Source organism: Hyla sarda, chromosome 4 (genome assembly GCF_029499605.1).
Source record: "Hyla sarda isolate aHylSar1 chromosome 4, aHylSar1.hap1, whole genome shotgun sequence".
Lineage (NCBI taxonomy): Eukaryota > Metazoa > Chordata > Amphibia > Anura > Hylidae > Hyla > Hyla sarda.
Window position 1 is genome coordinate 167,646,175 of NC_079192.1, and position 22,868 is coordinate 167,669,042.

Below are 22,868 nucleotides of genomic sequence, written 5' to 3' on the forward strand. Positions count from 1 at the left end.
ACTTTGGTCTAATAAAAAGATGACAATTCCCATTCCCATAACTCCTTACCACTCGTTATCATCACAGGTAAGATTACAGTAAGGCTAGGACTCTACTGAGATTTTTGCCCTGCGATTTTTGTGGCATAAAAATGCCAGAAAAACTGCCACGGTTGTCCCCTGCATTTTGACGTTTTTTCTGGCCTTTTTTCTTGCGTTTTTACCTTTGTGTGGAATTTGCCTTGCAGTAGGGATGTAAAAATTTATTTAACTAAATGTTTATTTTTTATCACAAAATGTTAATACATTTTTTTATAAAGTGTATGTGTGTGTTTAACTTTTTTTTCTCTCTCTCTCTCTTTTTTTTTTTTTTTACATTTTTTATGTAGTACTACTACTCCCAGCATGGAACACACTGTTCCATGCTGGGAGTAGTAGTACCTGTACTATAGACATATCGCCCCGGGTGTCAGTCTGACACCCGATGCGATCGTCCATAATATAGCAGTGTCGTGGCTCTATACAGCGCTCACATCTCTGCTCTATTCACATCACTGGCCATTCATATTTTCTGCCCAGAGCTGTGATTGGCCGGATGGTTGCAGCCAATCACAGCTCTGAGGAAAATATGAATGAATGAGTGGCCAGCCCGGAGCATAGTGCAGAGCAGGGATGCGAGCGATGTACACAGCCGCTCTGCATCTCTGCTATAGACAGGACGATCGCAACGGGTGTCAGTAGTGATACCTGCTGTGATCTATTCTTACCTGCGGGTACTCCTACTCCCAACATGGAGCCCACTCTGGGAGCTGTAGTACCTGCATTAATAGACAGATCGCAGCGAGTGTAACTTCTGACACCTGCTGCGATCTGTCTATTAATGCAGGTACTATAGCTCCTAGCATGGAGCAGAGTGTACTCCATGTTGGGAGTAGTAGTACTTGTAGTTAAGGAAAGATCACCGTGGGTATCACTACTGACACCCGCTGTGTTCCTCCTGTATAATGTATAGATGCAGTGGCCGCTCTCCTATGGTCCCCTGCACGGCCGTATATATACACATGTTCCTATTTCCCACAGAGAGCTGTGATTGGCTGGAACCATCTGGCCAATCACAGCTCTCTGCGGGAAATATGAATAGGTGTATATATATGTCAGTGCAGGGGACCATAGAAGAGCGGCTGCATCTATACATTATACAAGAGGATTGTGACGAACCCTGGCGATCTGTCAATTACTACAGGTACTACTACTCCCATCATGGAACAGTGTGTTCCATGCTGGGAGAAGTAGTACTACCTAAAAAATGTAAAAAAATAAAATAAAATGTGAAAAACACACACACACACTACATTTTTATTATTGTCGGCTACATTTTTTGTGCTTTATCTGCTCACATAAATTGATTCCTGTTTAAAAATTAACAAACATTTCATAATAAAAAAGATACATTTGATTAGATACAATTTTTTCCATCACTACAATCTTTTTTATTAATTTTTTTATGGTACCCTACGAAATTTAAATAAAAAAGGTATCTCCATAATTTTTTGGATTGCTAAAGTCCAAAAAAGAATAAAAACTGCTTGGAAAAACGCAAAATTTAAAACCAACATGGCATTTTTTTGGTGTTTTTGCTCTCCCATAGACTTCTATGGGAGGAAAACGCCACGATTTCAGGGCAAAAAACGCCAAACTAGGTTTTGTCGGGCGTTTTGAAAATCCAGCCTCTGAGCCCGAAATTGCTGAAAAACACCAAAAGGATTAAAAAAACGCCAAACTGAAAAACGCCAAGTGAATCTGGCATTTTGCAGTTTTCAATTTACTTGCAGCTAACATCTGGACGCGGCTGAAAAAACGCTGTGCGGGAAAATTGGCGTTTTTTACAGCGTTTGTGCAAAAAAAACCTCAGTGGAGTTCCAGCCTAAAGGGTGACAACTGTACATAGCTAAGATGTGATCAAACCATTTACAATAGGTGATGGTCACAGCTGCTCTACTTAACAATGAGCACTGGTGACATAGCACGCCTAGAAAACTCTCCAACAGAAGTCAGTGATTAAACTTCAGACTACAGGTTCCTATGGCCCATGTGACAGCTTTAAAACATATCCCTAAATGCTGTTTACCGCATCTTTTGGAAAATGGCTGACCCCATAATCATGTCCAGAAAATAGAATTTAAAAAAAATACAAATAGACTACGAAAAACAATTAGAAAAAAAAATTCAGTATTTTCTTTTAAATAGTAAAACATATATAAGTGACTATTAAAAATCTGTTTAATAAAGGAAAGTATGAGGCTGCAATGAGATATTGCAATGGATATTAAAGTAACCATATTCTCCCTTCCATGATCAAGCCTAATGCCACCCTTTTAATTTGACTGACATCCCTTGTGACAGCAACATCGGTCGGTACAGGGGCTCTCAATCAAGCCAAAGGGGAGGCAAGGGGTTAGGACAGGGAGGGAAGTTATGGGCACTTGCAGTGATTTGTCCCACCTAAGGGGTACTTATGGGTCATTAGCATGTTAGATAAAACTTCTATTATCTTCTTACAGACACAGCCATTAATGCCATGACATCTCTGTCCATTTTAGGAACTGTCCAGAGCAACATATGTTTGCTATGGGGATTTTCTCCTACTCTGGACAGTTCTTAAAATGGACAGAGATGTCAGCAGAGAGCACTGTGGTCATGATGTCAGCAGAGAGCTCTGTGCTCCAAAAAGAAAACCATTTCCTCTGTAGTATTCAGCAGCTAATAAGTACTGGAAGGATTAAGATTTTTTTTATAGAAGTAATTTACAAATCTGTTTAACTTTTTGTCACCAGTTGAATAAAAAAAAAAAAAGTTTTCCATGGGAGTACCCCTTTAAGTGTGATTAAGGTAAAAACGAGAATGGCTATCTAGACATTTATGGCCTATCCTCCAGGGCCTCTACTTGAGGTTTCCGTAGGTGCTTAGGAAGCTGAAAACAGTTAAACAGGCTGCTTTACACAGTTTATAGAACTCTCATAGAAGTTAATGACAGTTACTATGCTGTTACAGTTACTTGGGAGTTACCTAGACAGCATAGCTTGCAGGGCTACACTGTTAAAGCAGCTCCTATTAACATCAATTGGGGGGTCTCCATCTTAAGTAAGGTGTGGGACCCACATTTGTCAGACATCTATGGCATAAATGGGGATATGCCATAAATTTCTAGATGAAAATATGCCTTTAATGATGTAGCTCAGCATGTTTGCATCTGGAGATCATTCATGACATTCTAATGATGTCATCTCCCTCCAAACCTATCCCCTTAAGTTGTTTTACGAGGCTGATAGGGTCTAGGGGAAAGAAGTGCTGATGCCCTGGATGGGAATGGACTTGGTCCATCACCTGATCCCTCAATTTCACCATGGCTTCTTGGACTTAGTAGAGATCCTTCTGTGTAACTTCTCCAGTTCTTGCTCATTGCTCCGGAAATATTAAGTCTCCCCGGGGAATGTGCAGCACTTGTGTTTATAGGTGTTGTAGATCTGGAGCTTTGAACAGAATCTGTCCAGGATCCTTCTGGAGTTTGCATTCCAGTCATCGGTGTTAATGATCCTTGGCTGCCTGACTCAGCTTCATGAAGATTTCTGGAGCCCCCAGATAAACGGGGCACAATAGAGTCTGTAGGTCCTTTTTCACGACCAGATTGGGAGATGCTTCTTATCTGTTGAACCTGCTGCTGGAAACGTAGCTTAGCTACATACAGGGAGAAAAATAACACTTGTGTTATAGATATAAGGAAAGTATGGCCAGTGTAACAGATTATATCCAAAGCCATCCAACCATGCTATGGCAAATAATACAGAGATCATAACAACAAGAGTGTCAAGTTACTCTCTTGATCCCTTAAAGGCACTGTATACTTTGGCCTTCAGGTTGCAGCATTTTGTTTCTACCCCTGCCATCTGTTTTTCCGTTAATGAGGCTATAAGTCCATGCTCACACAACAGAATTTCCAAGCGGATTCTGGTGGAAAAATTCAGTTTGGAAATTCTGCTGTAGCAGAGTCCCATTGTTTCTGCTGTGGAAATTCACATTCCAGTGTCCGCTGAAAAAATTACCATGTCAAATCTTTCGATGGAAACCCGCACGGAAGTGCATTGCCATCAATGGAGACAGCGCATTTCCAAGAGGCCCTAGGGCTGGCATGTTCCAACATGGGTGGAAATTTTGTAAAATTTCTGCCGTGTGAACATGTCCTAAAAGGGCTAGTTAGTACTTGTACTAGTTGTACTTTTATTGGCACTATTCTGGTGTATATATAGGGGGGTATTTATCATTTTTACCTGTTGTCAATTTTTTTTTACCCATTTTTTTTTTTTACTTTGGTTTTTACAGATGTGCACCAAATTTATCATTTGGCGCATGTCCTTTAGTAACTTTGGCGCATACCATAGTCTTCCTTTGGTATGTGCGTTTTCCATGTCAGAATATTGTTGGCGGTGATTTGCGTCAAACATGCGTCAAAAACAGGCAAATTAGCACCAAAATGCAATTGGCGCAAACGATAAATTATTAGCCACTGCAAAAATCTTACACAGGACCGTCAAAATCCTAGAAAGTTTACAAAATGACAGTGGAGAGAATGCGCCAAACTTTGGCCAAAAATGCGCCAAACATACGCAACAAAAGACACATAAATCTGTTGATAAATACCCCCATAATCTATTGAAATTTTTTTTATTATTTTGGGGGCTGAAGAGTGTGCACTAAAAGAATTAACCCATGCAAGCCTAGAATTGGTGAATGAATGTATAGTGGTTCTGACCATTTTGTCTTATAGTACTGGTGTGAAAATAAGAAAAACTGAGATCATAACAAACAAAAATAAACTGACAACTATGGCAGATAAAGCAGGTATTACACGGATGTTTACTTTAGAAATACATTATGTGTGAACATTATCATATTCACATCAAGCTACATAAACATGTTAAAGGTATATGACAGACAGAGATTTTGTCTGGTAGACACTACAGACCAACTTGGAATCAGATTTAGTGGATTTATTGCAGAAAGTTCTGCAACTGGATGATAAGCACCACTCCGTGTCCCTTTCTGTGACCCTGTCCCATCAACCATACAAGTCTGGCTGAGTAACTGTAATGCATCCACCTCTCTTTCTTTGCTTTGTGTCTCTCATGTATCTAAGAGCTTCCTCATCTGCACTGGAAATGTACTTCTGGTATTGTTTTTCTGTGTGGGAAAACCCTACTACAGTAGGTAAGGGTAAAGCAGAAGTTACATAATTTTTGTCACAGTAAAATTGTTATTCAATTACCAATTTTGTTTTACCAACCTTTCATTAGAGATTCATTTTTTTCTTTCAACATTTTGATCTCGGAAGCCATTGTGGATATCTAAACAGAATAACATCATAAAACATGTAATTTAAGTCATTTTTAATTCTCTCAGTACTGTACTAAGTATCCTTATCCTTCATCTTTGGTTGGCTTTAAATTTTTGGGCATTCACCATAACTTTTTTATGTATTTTATTTAAGACAAGAAAAAACAGACAGACATACTACTACTTCATGTTGTATGAATCTATAATATTAGGGCCTATGGCCTACAATTACTCTTTTAGTGTAAAATTTTCCTTCTATGGAAAAATAAAGTAGCTCACAGTTCTGTCATGTGCAAGATCCTTACAGATTTAAGTCTGTTCCTAGGATAAATGTATCAAAGCAAAAACATATGAACGCCAAAGATAAAAAAAAAAAAAAAAAAAAAAAAAAAAGGTATGTCTGTTAAAGAGACTCTGGAACATATTACTAAACTTTTGCTGTGAAATGTTTCATGCTTAATACATATAGTTAATAAATCCACAGGTCTTTCCAATTTATTTCAAAGGGTAAAACAGATATGAAATCTAGGGAAAATAGGATATGCTGTGATTTTTCAGAGGAACTAGAATAGTGATCAGTACTGTGGTCCCTCAACCTTAGGTTACAATATGTTCAACATACAATGTTTCTTTTTCTAGATCACTGTAACTTGAAACCATACTCAACATACAGTGTAAGGCTGGCTTCACACTACGGTTTTACTGTACGGGAACCAAACCCAGCCCGTGGTATGCCGTGGTTTAAGATCCGGTCACAAAACCGGATATGGGGCAAAAATTAGCCGACCGGAGTCACCGTTTGACTCCGGCCGGCTCGTTGAAATGAATTAGATATGGCCGGATCCCGTACAGTAAAATCCTATTGTGAACCCAACCTTACAGACAGTCCAGATCTATGACACATATGAATGGCTATACGATCTCTCACTGTAAGCACTATTATAACTAATATTTTGACATTTGGTGTATAAAATTTGTATAAAGCTGAAAAACAATACTATATATGTATAATATAGTATATTATACATCAGTTATTTCAACACAAAATCTACGGTGAAACGAAAAAAAAATATTTGTGACAGAAAATTGAAAAAAAAAAAAACGTGCCATTTTGTCATTTTATAGGCTTCCGATTCTACGCAGTGCACTTTTTGGTAAAAATGACATCTTATATTTATTGTGTAGGTTCACATGGTTACAAGGATACCCAGGTTTTATTTTGTTTTACTACTTAAACAAATTATGACTACATGCACCAAAATTTGTATGTTTAAAATTGTCATCTTCTGACTCTTATAATGTTTTTTTTCGTATTCGGGCCAAATGAGGGCTCATTTTTTGCATTGTGGTCTGTAGTTATTATCAGTATATTTTTATTCCGATGGGACTTTTTGATTTGTTTTTTGTATATATTTTTAGGGTATACAAAATTACCAAAAATACGCAATTTTGGAATTTGGTATTTTTTTTACGTATACACCATTGACCGTGTGGTTGATTTAATGTTATATTTTTATAGTTCGGACATTTACGCACACGGCGATACCACATATGTTTATGTTTATTTTTGTTTTCATTTTTTTTTAATGGGAAAAGGGGGTGATTCAAACTTTTAGTATATAAGGGGTTAATTCACATTTATTAACCTTTTTTTTTAACCATTTTTACACCTTTTTTTTGTCCCCATAAGGAAATATAACATGCGATCTTGATCAGTGTTATCTGTGCTCAATTGCTCCAGGCTGCTGAGGCTGCCTGGAGCATCTAGGGACAGATCGGACGGCGAGGAGGCAGGTAAGGGCTCTCCCGCCGTCCTCTCAGCTGATTGGGACACTGCGGTTTCACCGCACTGGTTCCGATCAGCTCCGCTGAGCTGCCGAAAAAATTATTTTTTATTTTATTTTAGACGCTGCGATCAACTTTGATTGTGGCGTCTAATGGGTTAATGCCGGTCATCACTGCGATCGGGGATGTCAGGCACTATACATGGGTCCTGGCCATTGATAGCCACCGGAACCACCCCACTAGGCCACGGGGTCAGCTCATGAGCCCATGTCATAGCAGGGGAGCGAGCGCAGGGCGTACATGTATCATACCTTTTCTCCCAGCGGGAGAAAGTGGGCATTCCCCAGCAGGCGCGACATCACAGAAGCCTGCGAGAGCTGTGCTTCGATATGCCCCGCACGCACTGCCTGAGTTTGGTCTCCTGCCAGGCCGGGAGGAGACCAAACTAACTGTTTGACTTGTGCAGGGAACAGAACAGAGTCACCTAGTGGCCGTTTTTTCAATCACATTAAAAACAGGTTGAGAAAGGTTGAGAATTTTAACAGCAAGTAAATAGCAAAGTGCCTTATAGTTACATAAGGAACAATATGTTAGAAGTTTAGTTTGGTTACAGGTACTCTTTAAACAATGTCATGGGTGAACCCACAATTATTTATTCAAATAACTACTGATAGGTGCATTCAAATTATCAGGAGACATGAACTATTACACACAGGTAAAACCAGCAGTTGTTTAGTCACGTCATGAGCTAAATGTTAATGCAAAATGCATTTTATTTCAGACAAAATTAAGACTGAATTAAAAAAGATGTATTAGAGCTTATGCACACAGACATACTACTACTTCATGTTGTATGGATCTATAATATGTGGGCACAAATTTTTGACTTGGTGTATGAAAGCAGTATAAAATTGAAAAAGTGTGTAATTTAGTAATTTAGGACAATGCCAAGACTGTGAACTGGACCTTTGCCCTCCGGACTTATGTGTACATATTATTTTAATTAAATTAGGAAAACAATTAAACTACCTTAACCCCTAAAGGACCCAGGAAGTACATGTACACCCTGGCTACCTGGTACTTGGAGCACCAGGAAATGCTGATGGCTTCCATTCAGATGCCATGATCAATACTGATCACCGCATCTGAAGTATTAGTAGGGCTTTGAAAGGCTCATTAGACCACCTACAGCACGATCGTGGGGGTCTGAACAGTAAGGATAGAGTCCGAGTTCTGCTAACATGTCCCAGGGCCGCTCCGGGATGTTCTTGTATTGCCTGCCTTCTGGCAGATCATACAAGTAGATTGCTGATATCACTGGTCACTGCTATACCTCTGCTTAGCACTGAACAGTAATAGCAATCAATAGATTGCTATAAATAGTCCCATATGGAGACCTTAAAAATGTAACAAAAAAAAGTTTTTAAATCATCCCATTTTCCCATTATACAAAATAAAAATTAATAAAAAATAAACATATTTGGTATTGCTGTGTACGAAAATGTCAGAACTAAAGATATTAAAATATAATGCTCATGATCTGGTACAGTGAATCACATCCCAGAATCCCATATTTCAATCGTATTGACCCTCATACTAAAGAGAGTATGCCAGTTTCCCCGTAAAGTGCACTGTGTAAAAACGAACCCTCCCAAAGCTGCAAAATTGCAGTTTTCTTTTCAATATCCCATCACAATTTTTTGGTTGCGCCACACATTTATGGTAAAATGAAAGGTGTCATTACAAAGTACAATTGGTCACACAAAAAACAAGCCCTCATGTGGGTATGTGGATGGAAAAAAAATAGTTTGGGCTCTTTAAAGGCGAAGAGTAAAAACTTTGACTGTACAGAAAAAAACCCTATATGTTATAATTCTTTTTTTGTTTTGTTTTTTGTTTTTTTTGTTTTTTATCAAACAATGTAGGACAATGGGAAACAGATTATGCTGTATTTCAGGGAACTAAATATGAGCGACTTTTCAGCGACTTTTGCTTTAGAGGATTTTTAGAACATGATGCATTCTAGTCTATTTTAGACAGAAAAATGCATTGGTGTGGAATTTATCAAAAGCGACTTTTCAGTGACAAGTTGCATCGGCTGAAAGTACGCCAAAATGTCAGACCCTGCTGGAGAAGGTGTAAATACAGTCTAAAGCATAGATCACAAAGTCTGTGCACAGAATTTATCAAGAGCCGTGTGACTTTTGATAAATTAGGTGCACAATAGACCGGCCTAACACTCTGTAGTTTGGTCTATATTGATGCGGGACATAGAGAGCTTTGATACATCTCCCCCAGTGTGACTATGGGGGGCATTTATCATTGTAGGTGTTAGTGAAGCATTTTTCTACATATTTTTTCAGTGCTGGTAATTTGTAGGAGCCCCAAATTTATTAAATGGTTGCAGGGCATTTGATAAATTTTGTGCAGGTCACATTTTCTGAAATTTAGCTAAGCTAAATCTGTGCTGGTGTAGTTTGGAGACTTTTTGGTGGTTTTGTGCCTTTTTCTACACCTTTTCATAAAAAGTATCAGCTGATAAATTCATTACCACTGCATAAGACTAACTTTAAAGGGGTTCTCCGGTGCTTAGACATCTTATCCCCTATCCAAAGGATAGGGGATAAGATGCCTGATCATGGGAGTCCCGCCGCTGGGGACCCTCGGGATCTATCACGCGGCACCCCATTTGTAATCAGTTACCGGCAACCACAGGGCGGGCGGCGTGTGATGTCATGCCCCCGCCCCCGTGTCACACGCCGCGTCACATAGCGTCACACGCCGCCCGCCCTGTGGTCGCCGGTAATCAGTCCCGGAGCGAACACGCTCCAGGGACTGATTACAAAAGGGGTGTCGCGTGCAAGATCCCGGGGGTCCCCAGCGGCGGGACTCCCGCGATCAGGCATCTTATCCCCTATCCTTTGGATAGGGGATAAGATGTATAAGCAATGGAGAACCCCTTTAACAGTTGGTCTGTACACACTTAAAAAAAAAAAAAGTTTAGACCAAAAAGGTGCAAAAAATAGCCTGAGGTGCAGCGCTGCAACACATGTGAGACAAATCTACACACAAAAATAGCTCTAAAGACAATGATAAATGCCCCCCTATGTTCTGCTACATTTCACTGCAGGCAAATGTACAGCTGGCTATATCATTACAAGTGTTTAGGGATGGTATTGACCAGCTGAGACATTTATATTACAGAAGCAATAAAAAAATAGCAATAAAATACTTTTTCAGATTTTTCTTCCAGCTGTCTTTGCAGTTTGCTAATGTCCTTTTCCGTTGTATCTCTTGTTGGGTGCTGTGGATCTTCATGACTTTCTCCTTTTTCCTTTGACAGCTCCCTGTTGGCCTTGACAGATCTCAACACATTCTAGAAAAGAGAATGGTCACTATTGTTTCAAACTCCTCTCCGTGTGATAGAAAATGTGATTACTCATATATTTGCAAATCACTTTTTAAAACTTTAAAAATGTATTCTTACAACAGGAAAACAACTCTAATGTCTTGGAGGCTAGATGTCTCCCTTCCCTGCAACATGCTGTATACTGTCCCTTGTTAGGGGAAATCTGATTCTTGTAACCACTAGAGCAGGAAGGAACTCAGAAAGTGGGGGTAGGGCTTAGCATGAGCTATGTGCACGAAATAAGGGGAGAGAGCTTGAGAAGGCCTTGGTTGTGTACCTGCAAGCTGAGCCAATCTGTCTGTCTGCTGAAGATGATCTCCTCTCTCTCATCTCTGACCACCCATAAAGCTCAGAGCAGCTGTCTCTTGTGTAAATAGCAGTGTACTTACTGCTGTATGTATATAGTGATATGTTCATCCCCTCCCATCTCCCTTTAGCTTCTCAGCACCAGTTCTGTGCTTAGTGTAACCCCTTCCATGGTGTGCTGATGTGTTTTCTTTTTATTTCTACTCTCATAACACTATGCAAACCCAGTGCATCAAAAAACCCTTTTTCCCTCCAGATGAAATCCAAAGTATGTGTAAGACAGCAGCCCAACACAGCGCAGCCTGTTTAGTCTAGCGCATTTTTACTAACAGTGGAATGTCCAGAGTAGTAAGGGAAAGGAAGCCTGTGTGTTTCTACTGCTGCCAAACAGCCCATCTTTAGTCCCCTAATATGGAAAGAATTAGAAATAGCTGTGCACCATGGTGGGGACTCTCAGTGTGTCATTAACTGCAGTAGGGGGACTAAAATTGACTTGTTAAAACCATGCAGGTTTTACATGTTAAGAAAGAAAACAACAACAATGGACCCTAAATAACGTGAATTGAGGTTACAACTATATGTGCATGTTCTCTCCATGCTTGTATGACTTTCATGCAAATATGTTAATGGTAATGATCCCAACACATTTAGTGTCTTATTTTAAAACATATACAATAACATAATTGAATGTGCTACTACAATCACCAGTGATCAACTGCCTAATTTGGCAATTTGTACCCCATAATTGTAAGAGCTGCGGAATCTGTAGGCGCTATATAAATAAAATAAATATATAAATAAAATAAATAAATAAATTAGACAACTATGTGCACAGGTACATTTGCAATGACGTATATGATCAGTGTTTCAAATTCTTAGCTTAGTAGTACACTATGTATATATTTTATGTTGGGGAAAACAAGTGTCTAAGTTAGGCCCTGTCCACACTGTGCTTTAAGTTAATAACAAGGGTGGTGGGGCCCTTGCTGCACTGCACACAGAGTATGGATGAAAGAACAAAAGAAGTTAAGCACCTGTACCAAGAACGAGTTTATGCAAGAACCACCCTCTTGGCTTTTTAAAGGGATACTCCGGTGGGAAAACTTTTTTTTATCTTATTTTTTTTTAAATCAACTGGTGCCAGAAAGTTAGACAGATTTGTAAATTAGTTCCAGTTAGTTTAAAAAATCTTAGTCCTTTCAGTACTTATTAGCTATTGAATACTGCAGAGGAAATTCTATTCTTTTTGGAACACAGTGCTCTCTGCCGACATCACAAGCACAGTGCTCTCTGCTGACATCTCTGCCCATTTTAGGAACTGTCCAGAGCAGCATATGTTTCCTATGGGGATTTTCTCCTACTCTGGACAGTTCTTAAAATGGACAGAAATCCATAGTAGTCATGTTATCCAAAATATATTGAGCAGATACCCAGGGTTTTTATAAATGTCCATACCTGCCCATACATATATACATATTGGATAGTAGATGGAGGAATCTGCTGATTTACAGGGGGGGTCATCATTTTGGATACATACATTTTTTTTTTTTATTTCCTCTGGAGACAAACTATTGCCAAGTAACTGGCCACTGATTATTGCACTCCTGATTAAAATAAACATGAACACTTGGCTGATCCTTAGGGGAGTCAGAAGTAATGGCATCTGGCCAACAGTTATCTAAAGTGCATAAACAGTTTTATTAAGGGGCAGTTTTTATTTTGGTGTAGAAATAACTGTGAAATTGCTAATTAAACAACCGATATGACAAAACCCTCTAAGTCACCTGATTTAAACCTAACTGTACCCATGTATAGTTTGGTACAATTTAACACACTAGAGACTAACCAACTCTCTTATGAGTATGGGGGGGGGGGGGGGGTCACCTGATTAACCCCTTAAGGACGGAGCCCATTTTCACCTCTAGGACGAAGCCCTTTTTTGCAAATCTGATCACTGTCACTTTAAACATTAATAACTCTGGAATGCTTTTAGTTATCATTCTGATTCTGAGATTATTTTTTCGTGACATATTCTACTTTAACATAGTGGGAAATTTTTGTGGTAAATTGCATCCTTTCTTGGTGAAAAATCCCAAAATATGATGAAAAAATTAAAAATTTTGCATTTTTCTAACTTTGAAGCTCTCTGCTTGTAAGGAAAATGGATATTCCAAAAAAATGTTTTTTTGGATTCACATATACAATATGTCTACTTTATGTTTGCATCATAAAATTGACGAGTTTTTACTTTTGGAAGACACCAGAGGGCTTCAAAGTTCAGCAGCAATTTTCCAATTTTTCACAAAATTTTCAAACTCGCAATTTTTCAGGGACCAGTTCAGGTTTGAAGTGGATTTGAAGGGTCTTCATATTAGAAATACCCCATAAATGACCCCATTATAAAAACTGCACCCCCCCAAAGTATTCAAAATGACATTCAGTAAATGTTTTAACCCTTTAGGTGTTTCACAGGAAAAGCAGCAAAGTGAAGGAGAAAATTCAAAATCTTCATTTTTTACACTCGCATGTTCTTGTAGACCCAATTTTTGAATTTTTACAATGGGTAAAAGGAGAAAATGTATACTTATATTTGTAGCCCAATTTCTCTCGAGTAAGCACATACCTCATATGTCTATGTAAAGTGTTCGATGGGCGCAGTAGAGGGCTCAGAAGCGAAGGAGCGACAAGGGGATTTTAGAGAGTACGTTTTTCTGAAATGGTTTTTGGGGGGCATGTCATCTTTAGGAAGCCCCTATGGTGCCAGAACAGCAAAAAAAAAACACATGGCATACCATTTTGGAAACTAGACCCCTTGAGGAACGTAACAAGGGATAAAGTGAGCCTTAATACCCCACAGGTGTTTCACGACTTTTGCATATGTAAAAAAAAAAATAAAAATTCACTAAAATGTGGGTTTCCCCCCAAATTTCACATTTTTGCAAGGGTTAATAGCAGAAAAGACCCCCCAAAATTTGTAACCCCATCTCTTCCGAGTATGGAGGTACCCCATAAGTGGACCTGAAGTGCACTACGGGCGAACTACAATGCTCAGAAGGGAAGGCGTCATATTTGGCTTTTTGAGAGCAAATTTGTCGCATTTAGGAAGCCCCTATGGTGCCAGAACAGCAAAATAACCCCCACATGGCATACCATTTTGGAAACTAGACCCCTCACAGAATGTAATGAGGGGTACAGTGAGCATTTACCCCCCACTGGTGTCTGACAGATCTTTGGAACAGTGGGCTGTGCAAAATTTTTCATTTTCACGGACCACTGTTCCAAAGATCCGTCAGACACCTGTGGTGTGTAAATTCTCACTGCACCCCTTATTACATTCCGTGAGGGGTGTACTTTTCAAAATGGGGTCACATGTGGGTGTGTTTTTTTTTTTGCGTTTGTCAGAACCGCTGTAACAGCCACCTCTGTGCAAATCACCTCAAATGTACATGGCGCACTCTCCCTTCTGGGCCTTGTTGTGCGCCCCCAGAGCACTTTGCGCCCACATATGGGGTATCTCCGTACTCGGGAGAAATTGTGTTACAAATTTTGGGGGGCGTTTTTCCCTTTTACCTCTTGTGAAAATTAAAAGTATAGGGCAACACCAGCATGTTAGTGTAAACATGTTTATTTTTTAACACTAACATGCTGGTGTAGACCCCAACTGTTCCTTTTCATAAGGGGTAAAAGGAGAAAAAGCCCCCCAAAATTTGTTAGGCAATTTCTCCCGAGTACGGTGATACCCCACATGTGACCCTATTCTGTTGCCTTGAAATACGACAGGGCTCCAAAGTGAGAGCGCCATGTGCATTTGAGGCCTGAATTAGGGACTTGCATAGGGGTGGACATAGGGTTATTCTACGCCAATGATTCCCAAACAGGGTGCCTCCAGCTGTTGCTAAACTCCCAGCATGCTTGGACAGTCAATTGCTGTCCAGAAATGCTGGGAGTTTTTGTTTTGCAACAGCTGGAGGCTCCATCTTAGAAACACTGCCATACAATACGTTTTTCATTTTTATTGGAGAAGGGGGGTGGGGGGTGGGGGGGGGGGCAGTGTACGTGTGTATATATAGTGTTTTACTCTTTATTTTATGTTAGTGTAGTGTAGTGTTTTTAGGTTACATTCACACTGGCGGCGGATTACACTGAGTCTCCCGCTAGGAGTTTGAGCTGCGGCGGAAAATTTGCCGCATCTCAAATTTGCAGCGGGGAACTCGCTGTAATCTGCCGCCAGTGTGCATGTAGCCTGTACATTCACACGGGAGGGGGGTCAAAACTACAACTCCCAGCATGCACTGACAGACCATGCATGCTGGAAGTTGTAGTTTTGCAACAGCTGGAGGCACACTGGCTGGAAAACCTTGAGTTAGGTTCTATGACCCAACTCAGTATTTTCCAACCAGTGTGCCTCCAGCTGTTGCAAAACTGCAACTCCCAGCATGTACTGATTGCGGAAGGGCATGCTGGGAGATGTAGTTATGCAATGGCTGGAGGCAAACAAAGTACAACTCCCAGCATGCCAAGACAGCCTTATGCTGTTCCTGAATGCTGGGAGTTGTAGTTTTGCAAGATTTAGAGGGGTTCAAGTTGTAAATCACTGTCCAGTGGTCTCAAAACTGTGGCCCTCCAGATGTTGCAAAACTACAACTCTCAGCATGCCCAGCCAGCAAACTGCTGTCTGGGCATGCTGAGAGTTGTAGTTTTTCAACATCTGGAGGGCTACAGTTTGAGACCACTTAGTGATCTACAACCTGAACCCCTCTAAATATTGCAAAACTACAAGTCCCAGCATGCCCACACAGCAAACAGCTGTCTGGGCATGCTGGGAGTTGTAGTTTTGCAACATCTGGAGGGCCACGGTTTAGAGACCACTGTAAACTGTGGCCCTCCAGATGTTGCTAGGCAACAACTCACCTAGCAGGACCCGGAAGCCGCCGCCGCCGCACGTGGGGGATCCCCGCATGGAAGATCGCGATCCGGGATCCAGGTAGGGACCTTCGGCGCCGACCCTCCCTGGACGGTTCCCCGTTTTGCCCGGACACCGATAGGTGGGCAAAGCGGGGGAACCGAACTTTAACCCCCCCCCTCCCCCAGTCTGCTATCGGTCGGTCGCTCGGCCGACCAATAGCAGGGATAGGAGGGGTGGCAACCCTGCCACAAAACTCCTATCCCTTTAGGGGGATCTAGGGTGTCTCGGACACCTACGATCCCTCTTATTTTCCGGGTCACCGGGTCACCAGTGACCCGTATGACCCGGAATCGCGCAGATCGCAGGTCTGAATTGACCTGCGATTTGCGCGCATTGCGGTCATGGGGGGGTCTCAGGACCCCCCTCGGCGATGTGCTGGGATGCCTGCTGTTAGATAACAGCAGTCATCCCGGCCCGATCACCGCTACCGGAGACGCGGCGCTCGCGGAACCCCGCGACGTACATGTACGTCGCCGCACGCCAAGTGACACTTCGCGGCGCCGTACATGTACGTCGCTCGTCGTGAAGGGGTTAAATTTTTAATTTCCTTCTGTTCTTCCTGTAAATAAGCTGCAACCAGAAACATCTAACAGTGCTTACTCTTCTCTTCTCTCCTCCCCCCAGACAACATCTGCATGTTTAGCGGAGCCATGTTTGGTGGTTAAGGAGGAAGAGCTAACAGCCGAAAAAGTATTTTGCTGAAAGCTATTAAAGGCACCTTTAGCCAACTGTTGATAGACCATCATTGTTTGGCCACTTTTTGTTTGGGAGTGTCCTAGTTGTTTTTTTGCTTTTCTCTTTTTATTTTTATTTTTTAAAACACTTATCATTTCTCGTCCAGAAGAATTGTAAAAAAATGTTTTTTTCCAGATTGAAAACACACTTTCAAGGAGGCTTGTGTGTTTATGCTTCAGTTCTAATATGTTTATATTACGGTAAGCTCAAAGTGTTCTTGCCCTTATAACACACTGTTTAGCTAAACCTGTCTATGTAGTGTAGGCGGCCAAATCTTTCTATTTTTTCTGCCAAAGGATATTACATCATGCACTGAGGGTGTAGGGCTCAACTATTGTAGGTAAAATGAGGTGAAGTTAAGTTTGTATATAATTTACCTTAACTAATCTGGATTTCTCTGTCCAGTCATCTGCTGGCTTCTCCTCCTGGGGAATTTTCTTGTAAGCATTTTCCAAGTTTTGCTTCTCTTTAAATATAACCTTGAGCTGCACAGAAAATACATTGCATAGAAAGAGCTAAAACCACTGAGAAAAGTAATGTTTTGATAGCAATAACTAGCATAACAAGTCAAATATCATATAAGTAACACACAGAATTACATCTATATGACAATGTTAAAAACTCAAACATTAAATTACTTGTACAACAGTAACAATCACTCCAGATACAAGATTTGAGCACTTGTATGTTATAACTACTACAATATCGTATGTACTAAGACCAGATAACCCCTCAATTGCCGCCAGCCGTGTCACGGATTCAGCCTGGACAATGCTGATGGGTAACGTATTAGATAACAAAACATATCCAGCGCAGCAGGAGCTCAAATACTGAGATTTATTTCCAATACAGTAACATACAGGAAGGAAGACAGCAGTGACGCGTTTCGATCATCTAAGCGATCTTAGTCATACTGAGAACCTATGTAGGGGAGGTGTCTCTAACCACAGGTGCGGAAGCAATTATTGCACCTGGGAGGGAGACACTCCCCCGCCAGGATAATCCATTACAGATATATATATATACCCATAAAACCGGGATGTTCACAAATGTTGTAGCATATATCACAGTGAGTCCCAATCATAATAAAAGATAAAGATTATATAAAAAAAACTAAGAAAAAACATATACATGAGCAAAAAGGGTATAATATTAAAAACTGTAACATGGATGTTTACAAATATTACATGAGATGGAGGCAAACATTTCTAGTAATATAACATGGAACAATATAATGAATTTATTGTAATATGCCAACCATCTGTAATAGAAATACAGAACAAAACAAATCAGCTTTGAGGGACAAGAGTCAAGCAAAATGTTGAGAGCAAAATAGTACTGGAGTATGGTAATAAACAATAATGTTATGAGCTGGAAAATAATGTATAATCCAAGATGACTATATATTTTAAAAGAGACATTTCATGGAACAAATGAATATGTGAATATAAGGATGTGAGTTGGAAGATACATGCTTCAAGAGCAATTCAATAATGTAATATTACATCCTGCCTTTTATTAAGGCCCATAGGACGTCTGCTTTCAAGACGCATGATCCAAAACATTTCTCTATCGAGAAGTTTTTGTCCATGGTTGCCCCCTCTTTTTGGGACAACCACCCTCTCAATACCCTGGAGGATAGACAATTATAATTGCCATCGTGTTTATTCGCACAGTGTTGACTAATCATAGAAACATGTGGAGAGTTAAAATGTTTAACATCGGAAATATGCTTTCTAATTCTAACCTTTAAGGGACGAATTGTACATCCTACATATTGTACATTACACTCTCGACATGTTACCAGATATACTACAAAAGGTGTGTTGCAGTTTACGTAGGTGCTCTGGAAAAATCGGCCACAAAGAGGCTAGGAGATACCATCTGACCTATAGTAGGTGCTTTTCTCGGTACACACCTATATCCATCAGCCAGCACTGATGTATAATTAGAATCACTGCCGATAATCGGCATATATTTATCTATGATTTTTGTGATTGCTTTATAGTCCGTGCTGTACTGGATGACTAGGTGAGCGGTTGTTAAGTAGTGTTTAGTTGTTCAGAATTAGATTTTTTAATTAATAGTAGATCAGATCTGTTTTTGGATCTTGCCACATTTTTGGCATGATCTATATGCCATTTCTGCTAACCTCTTTTAAGTAAGCTGGCCCCCACTGTATTTGCTTCCTTCTCAAAATCAACATCAAGTGAGCAATTTCGTCTTGCCCGTACCATCTCCCCGACAGGCACATTTTTTGCCACATGGGGGGGATGGCACGAAGTGGCATGGAGGATGATGTTGGCAGCACTTGGTTTACGAAAAGAGCGTGTAATAATTTTGCCTGTTGAGGAGCACCCCGATAACCTCAAATCCAAGAAAGGAATCTCCTCAGCACAGTAAAATGTAAATTGGCCTCATTCTTGTTGAGATACTGGGAAAAGGCCTTCATGGCGGCTACATCGGACCCCCAGATAAACAAGAGGTCGTCGATGATTCCCGCAGACCACCAGAGTACCCTGAATATCTGTGTAGAAACCAGGATAGAGCAGTCACCGCCTGATCGTGGGGTATCACAGAATATAAAGATGTAACATTGGCGGTGACCCATGCCCAACCTGTTTGCCACCTAATCTGATCAAAAACAGAAAGGAGATGACCTGTATTTTAATGTACCCTGGCATCTCCCCTATCAACGGTTGTAACATGGAATCAACCGATGCACATAGATGTTCGTTGAGGGAGAAGATGCCAGCCACAATAGGACGCATATGCGGGGGAAAGGTATCCTTATGGACTTTGGGGAGTGAGTGAAATATATGGGTCACAGGGTGTTGAACAAAAATATACTCCGCTTCTTTAATGGTAAAAAAAATAACTCTACCCCGAAGTCCACAATTTGCTTAAGATGTTTTTCTGCATTTCTATTACAGATGGTTGGCATATTACAATAAATTCATTATATTGTTACATGTTATATTACTAGAAATTTTTGCCTCCATCTCATGTAATATTTGTAAACATCCTTGTTACAGTTTTTAATATTTTTTCCTTTTTGCTCATGTATATGTGTTTTCTTTGTTTTTTATATGATCTTTATCTTGTATTATGATTAGGACTCACTGTGTTATATGCTACAACATTTGTGAATGTCCCGGTTTTATGGGTATATTTATATCTGTAATGGATTTTCCTGGCGGGGGAGTGTCTTCCTCCAGGTGCAATAATTGCTTCCGCACCTGTGGTTAGAGACACCTCCCTTATATAGGTACTCCAACATTGTGACTACTGTGTCAGTATGACTGAGATCGCTTAAACGATCGAAACGCGTCACTGCTGTCTTCCTTCCTGTATGTTGCTGTATTGGAAATAAATCTCAGTATTCGAGCTCCTGCTGCACTGGATATTTTTTGTTTTCTAATACAAGTATATATAAACACTGTAAATAATTTAAGATTCAACGCCTTCACAAGCGCTGTCCCCCTCTCTACAATTGTAATAAACTATATTATGTGGAATAGTGGTTCAGCACTGTGTCTCAGCCACCATATTTTCTACTTGGCAGCCAAGACCAGATGTGCTGTAGGCAAATATAAATACATTTCTTTAACCCCTCGTGTCAATAGAGATGACAAAGCTGGGTCACGCATGAAGTGTCCACATCATCATTCATTACCAGGCTAAAGTGCTAAGATTAAGATGTGGCTGGCACAGATATATGAAGCTGCCCCTATACAGCTGCAGTGTGTCCAAAAACTGTGTGTCCAAAGTTGGAGCAGTCTATTAGTCGCTAACTATTCTTTTAAAGCTGTGACAATTTGTGGTAAACTATACTGTGGCAGCTACATGTGTCTGTATCCTAATCTAAACACTATACCTCTAAACACTCTGAATACCCCCTGTATTTAATAAGCATTTTATCCTGGTGTTCTTGGGTAAATTTGATGCAATATTTTGGCGCAGTGTGGTTTTTGCGACTTTTCCTGTGACTTTTCATTTACCTGTGTTTGATTGTTGCAGTGGTAGATGTGTTTTTGGTTGATTTTTTTTTTTTTGTAGGGATTTATGAAGCTGCAACTTTTTCAAAAAGTCGCATACTTTGGCACAACCCACCAAAAAGGGCGCTAATGACCACCAAATAAAAAGGAGCTTACAAAATAACTGTGGACAACATTATTAAAAAGTCACATAATTGTTGCACAGGTTAAAAAGTTGCAGAGAAAACAGCATACCAAGTGGAGTACTGATGTTAGAAATGGGATCAGAACCAGGTTTATCACGTGCCCTGTACCATGGGATACATTTGGTGCAGGTACACAGTTCCCACTATATGAATTAAAGGAGTAAAAAGTTGTTCACCTACACCAATAAATACCCCTCTCTATCTATCTATCTATCTATCTATCTATCCACTATCTATATGAAAATTAGAGTGTGTACACATTGGCCCTCATTTACTAAGAAAATCGGGTTGTAAGTCTATGTTGCTTTCTTACCCGATGGTTTTTTCCCCTGGTATTTATTATTATGTCGCATCCTGTTTGTCGCACGTGGGTTTTGTTGGTTTTGGTTTCCAACTCCTCTGAGCTGTCGGGAAAAAATCCACAACAATTCAACAAATTCGGGTTGGAAACCTTAATAAATACGTGGGAAAGCTCAGAAATGTCGGGTAACGCCCCTTTTTCGGGTTTGGGAGAATCCACATCGGGTCCGTCGGGAAAAAATGTCGCATAGTGTCGCAGACTGGCGCAGGATGTCTGCGACATGGCGCAGACAAAGATGCGACAAAAAAAACCGACAAAAGAGGTCGGGTTTAGAATAGTAAATGAGGGCCATTGTGTTATTGTCTCCATTTCACTCTTTCCACCAGAGTACATTTAATTTTGCTGTATGCAAAAATGTAGACACCTACACTTTTCTCTATGCCCCCCCAAAAATGTATATGTTACAATGCAGTTTTTATTATAATGTCAATGGAAAATGTATTATGCTGTCTGTCATACAGCAGCATCCATTTTAAGCATCTATTAGTGCATTCCTTTTTGCTATAAAATGTATACCTTAAACAAACAGCAATAATGCTGTGTGAACGCACCCTTATATATACATATATTTTTGGATACACACTAAAGTTTCTCGTCAGACTTGTTATAAAGGGGTTCTCAAAGACTTGAAAATGATGGCTTATCCAAGGAATAAATGTTTGGTCAGTGGGGTCTGCTCCCCATCTTCCCTGCCAGTTACAATGAAGGGGCTGCAGCACTCCTGAGAATTCCCTTTACTGTTTGTGAAAGAACAGTGGCTTACCCATATTGTGCCTGGTAAAACAGCATAACAATTAAATGGAGGTCAGATAAGGAACGTCCACTTTTTTTTTAGCCGTTTTATTTATAATTTTATAAAAAGTAGGCGATTAGAAGTAGTTTGTATATTTCTTACTTGTTCTGTTACCAGCTTGTGTTGGTTTTTAAGGGTATCATTGTCTATCTGCAGAGCTTGTGCCACCTGTTCATTTACTTTAGTCTGCTTCGAGAGGTTCTGTGGAGGCAGATATTACAAACAAATTATCAGGATTCAGAAGAAATATGCAATAACCAGCTATAACAACTACCTGCCTAATCCTCCTCAAGCAATCATAACAGCTCTCACTCATGGAGGCATGCACCGCTAAAGGTGTCCTGTGATATCTGGCATCAAAACATTAGCAATGGATCCTTTAAAGGAAATCTGTCACCAGAGTCACCTGCACTAACCTGTCCATGCCCCCTCAATGCAGCGCTATGGCAGAGCAAGAGACTGCAGAATGCAGCGCTCCAGCTCTCCCATAAAGATGTATTGCGGGGGTTGGTCGGCCGCTGCATCATGTAGTGGTCGAACATGCTCCCTTGCCACCGACTGCCGGGGCCCCATATGGGAGATCATGGGGGCCCTAGCGGTCGGACCTCCTGCGATCTAAAATGTATCCCCTGTCCTTAGGATAGGGGATACGTTTTCATATCCCGGAGTACTCCTTTAAGTTGATCAGTGTGCCATATTTGCTTTTCTAGAACTAGTAGTTGTCCTATGATGTATAAATAATACTTAACTATCAACTGTTTCCCCATCTGCTTGTACGTATATGCTCAGGCTCTGCATAAAGTAAATGGAGTCATTGTAAAGGCAGTGTGACTGACAGAGCTGCATTCCACACTATAGGTCATATATCTTTTATTTTCTTTACTGTACATGACTTGTGAGACAGCAGCATGTGTTTGGGATTATAAATCCTTACAAGGCAATTCATTACTTTTATTTACATGC

General features: G+C 40.3%; 1 protein-coding gene across 5 annotated transcripts in view; it reads right to left on the reverse strand.

Annotated features, from left to right (window-relative positions):
- Positions 1–1,165: 1,165 nt before the first annotated feature.
- LOC130368665 (golgin subfamily A member 6-like protein 26) overlaps positions 1,166–22,868 on the reverse strand; it is a 111,989-nt gene continuing 90,286 nt past the window's right edge. For 3 of the 5 annotated variants that reach the window (XM_056572665.1, XM_056572666.1, XM_056572664.1), the window contains 5 exons: positions 22,008–22,106; positions 16,946–17,053; positions 10,385–10,528; positions 5,318–5,378; positions 1,166–3,714 (listed from right to left, as the gene is read on the reverse strand). In XM_056572665.1, the coding sequence (XP_056428640.1) occupies positions 3,284–3,714; positions 5,318–5,378; positions 10,385–10,528; positions 16,946–17,053; positions 22,008–22,106 (843 nt within the window). In that variant the 3' untranslated portion in view covers positions 1,166–3,283. The other 2 variants (XM_056572667.1, XM_056572668.1) reach the window with 2 other exon arrangements.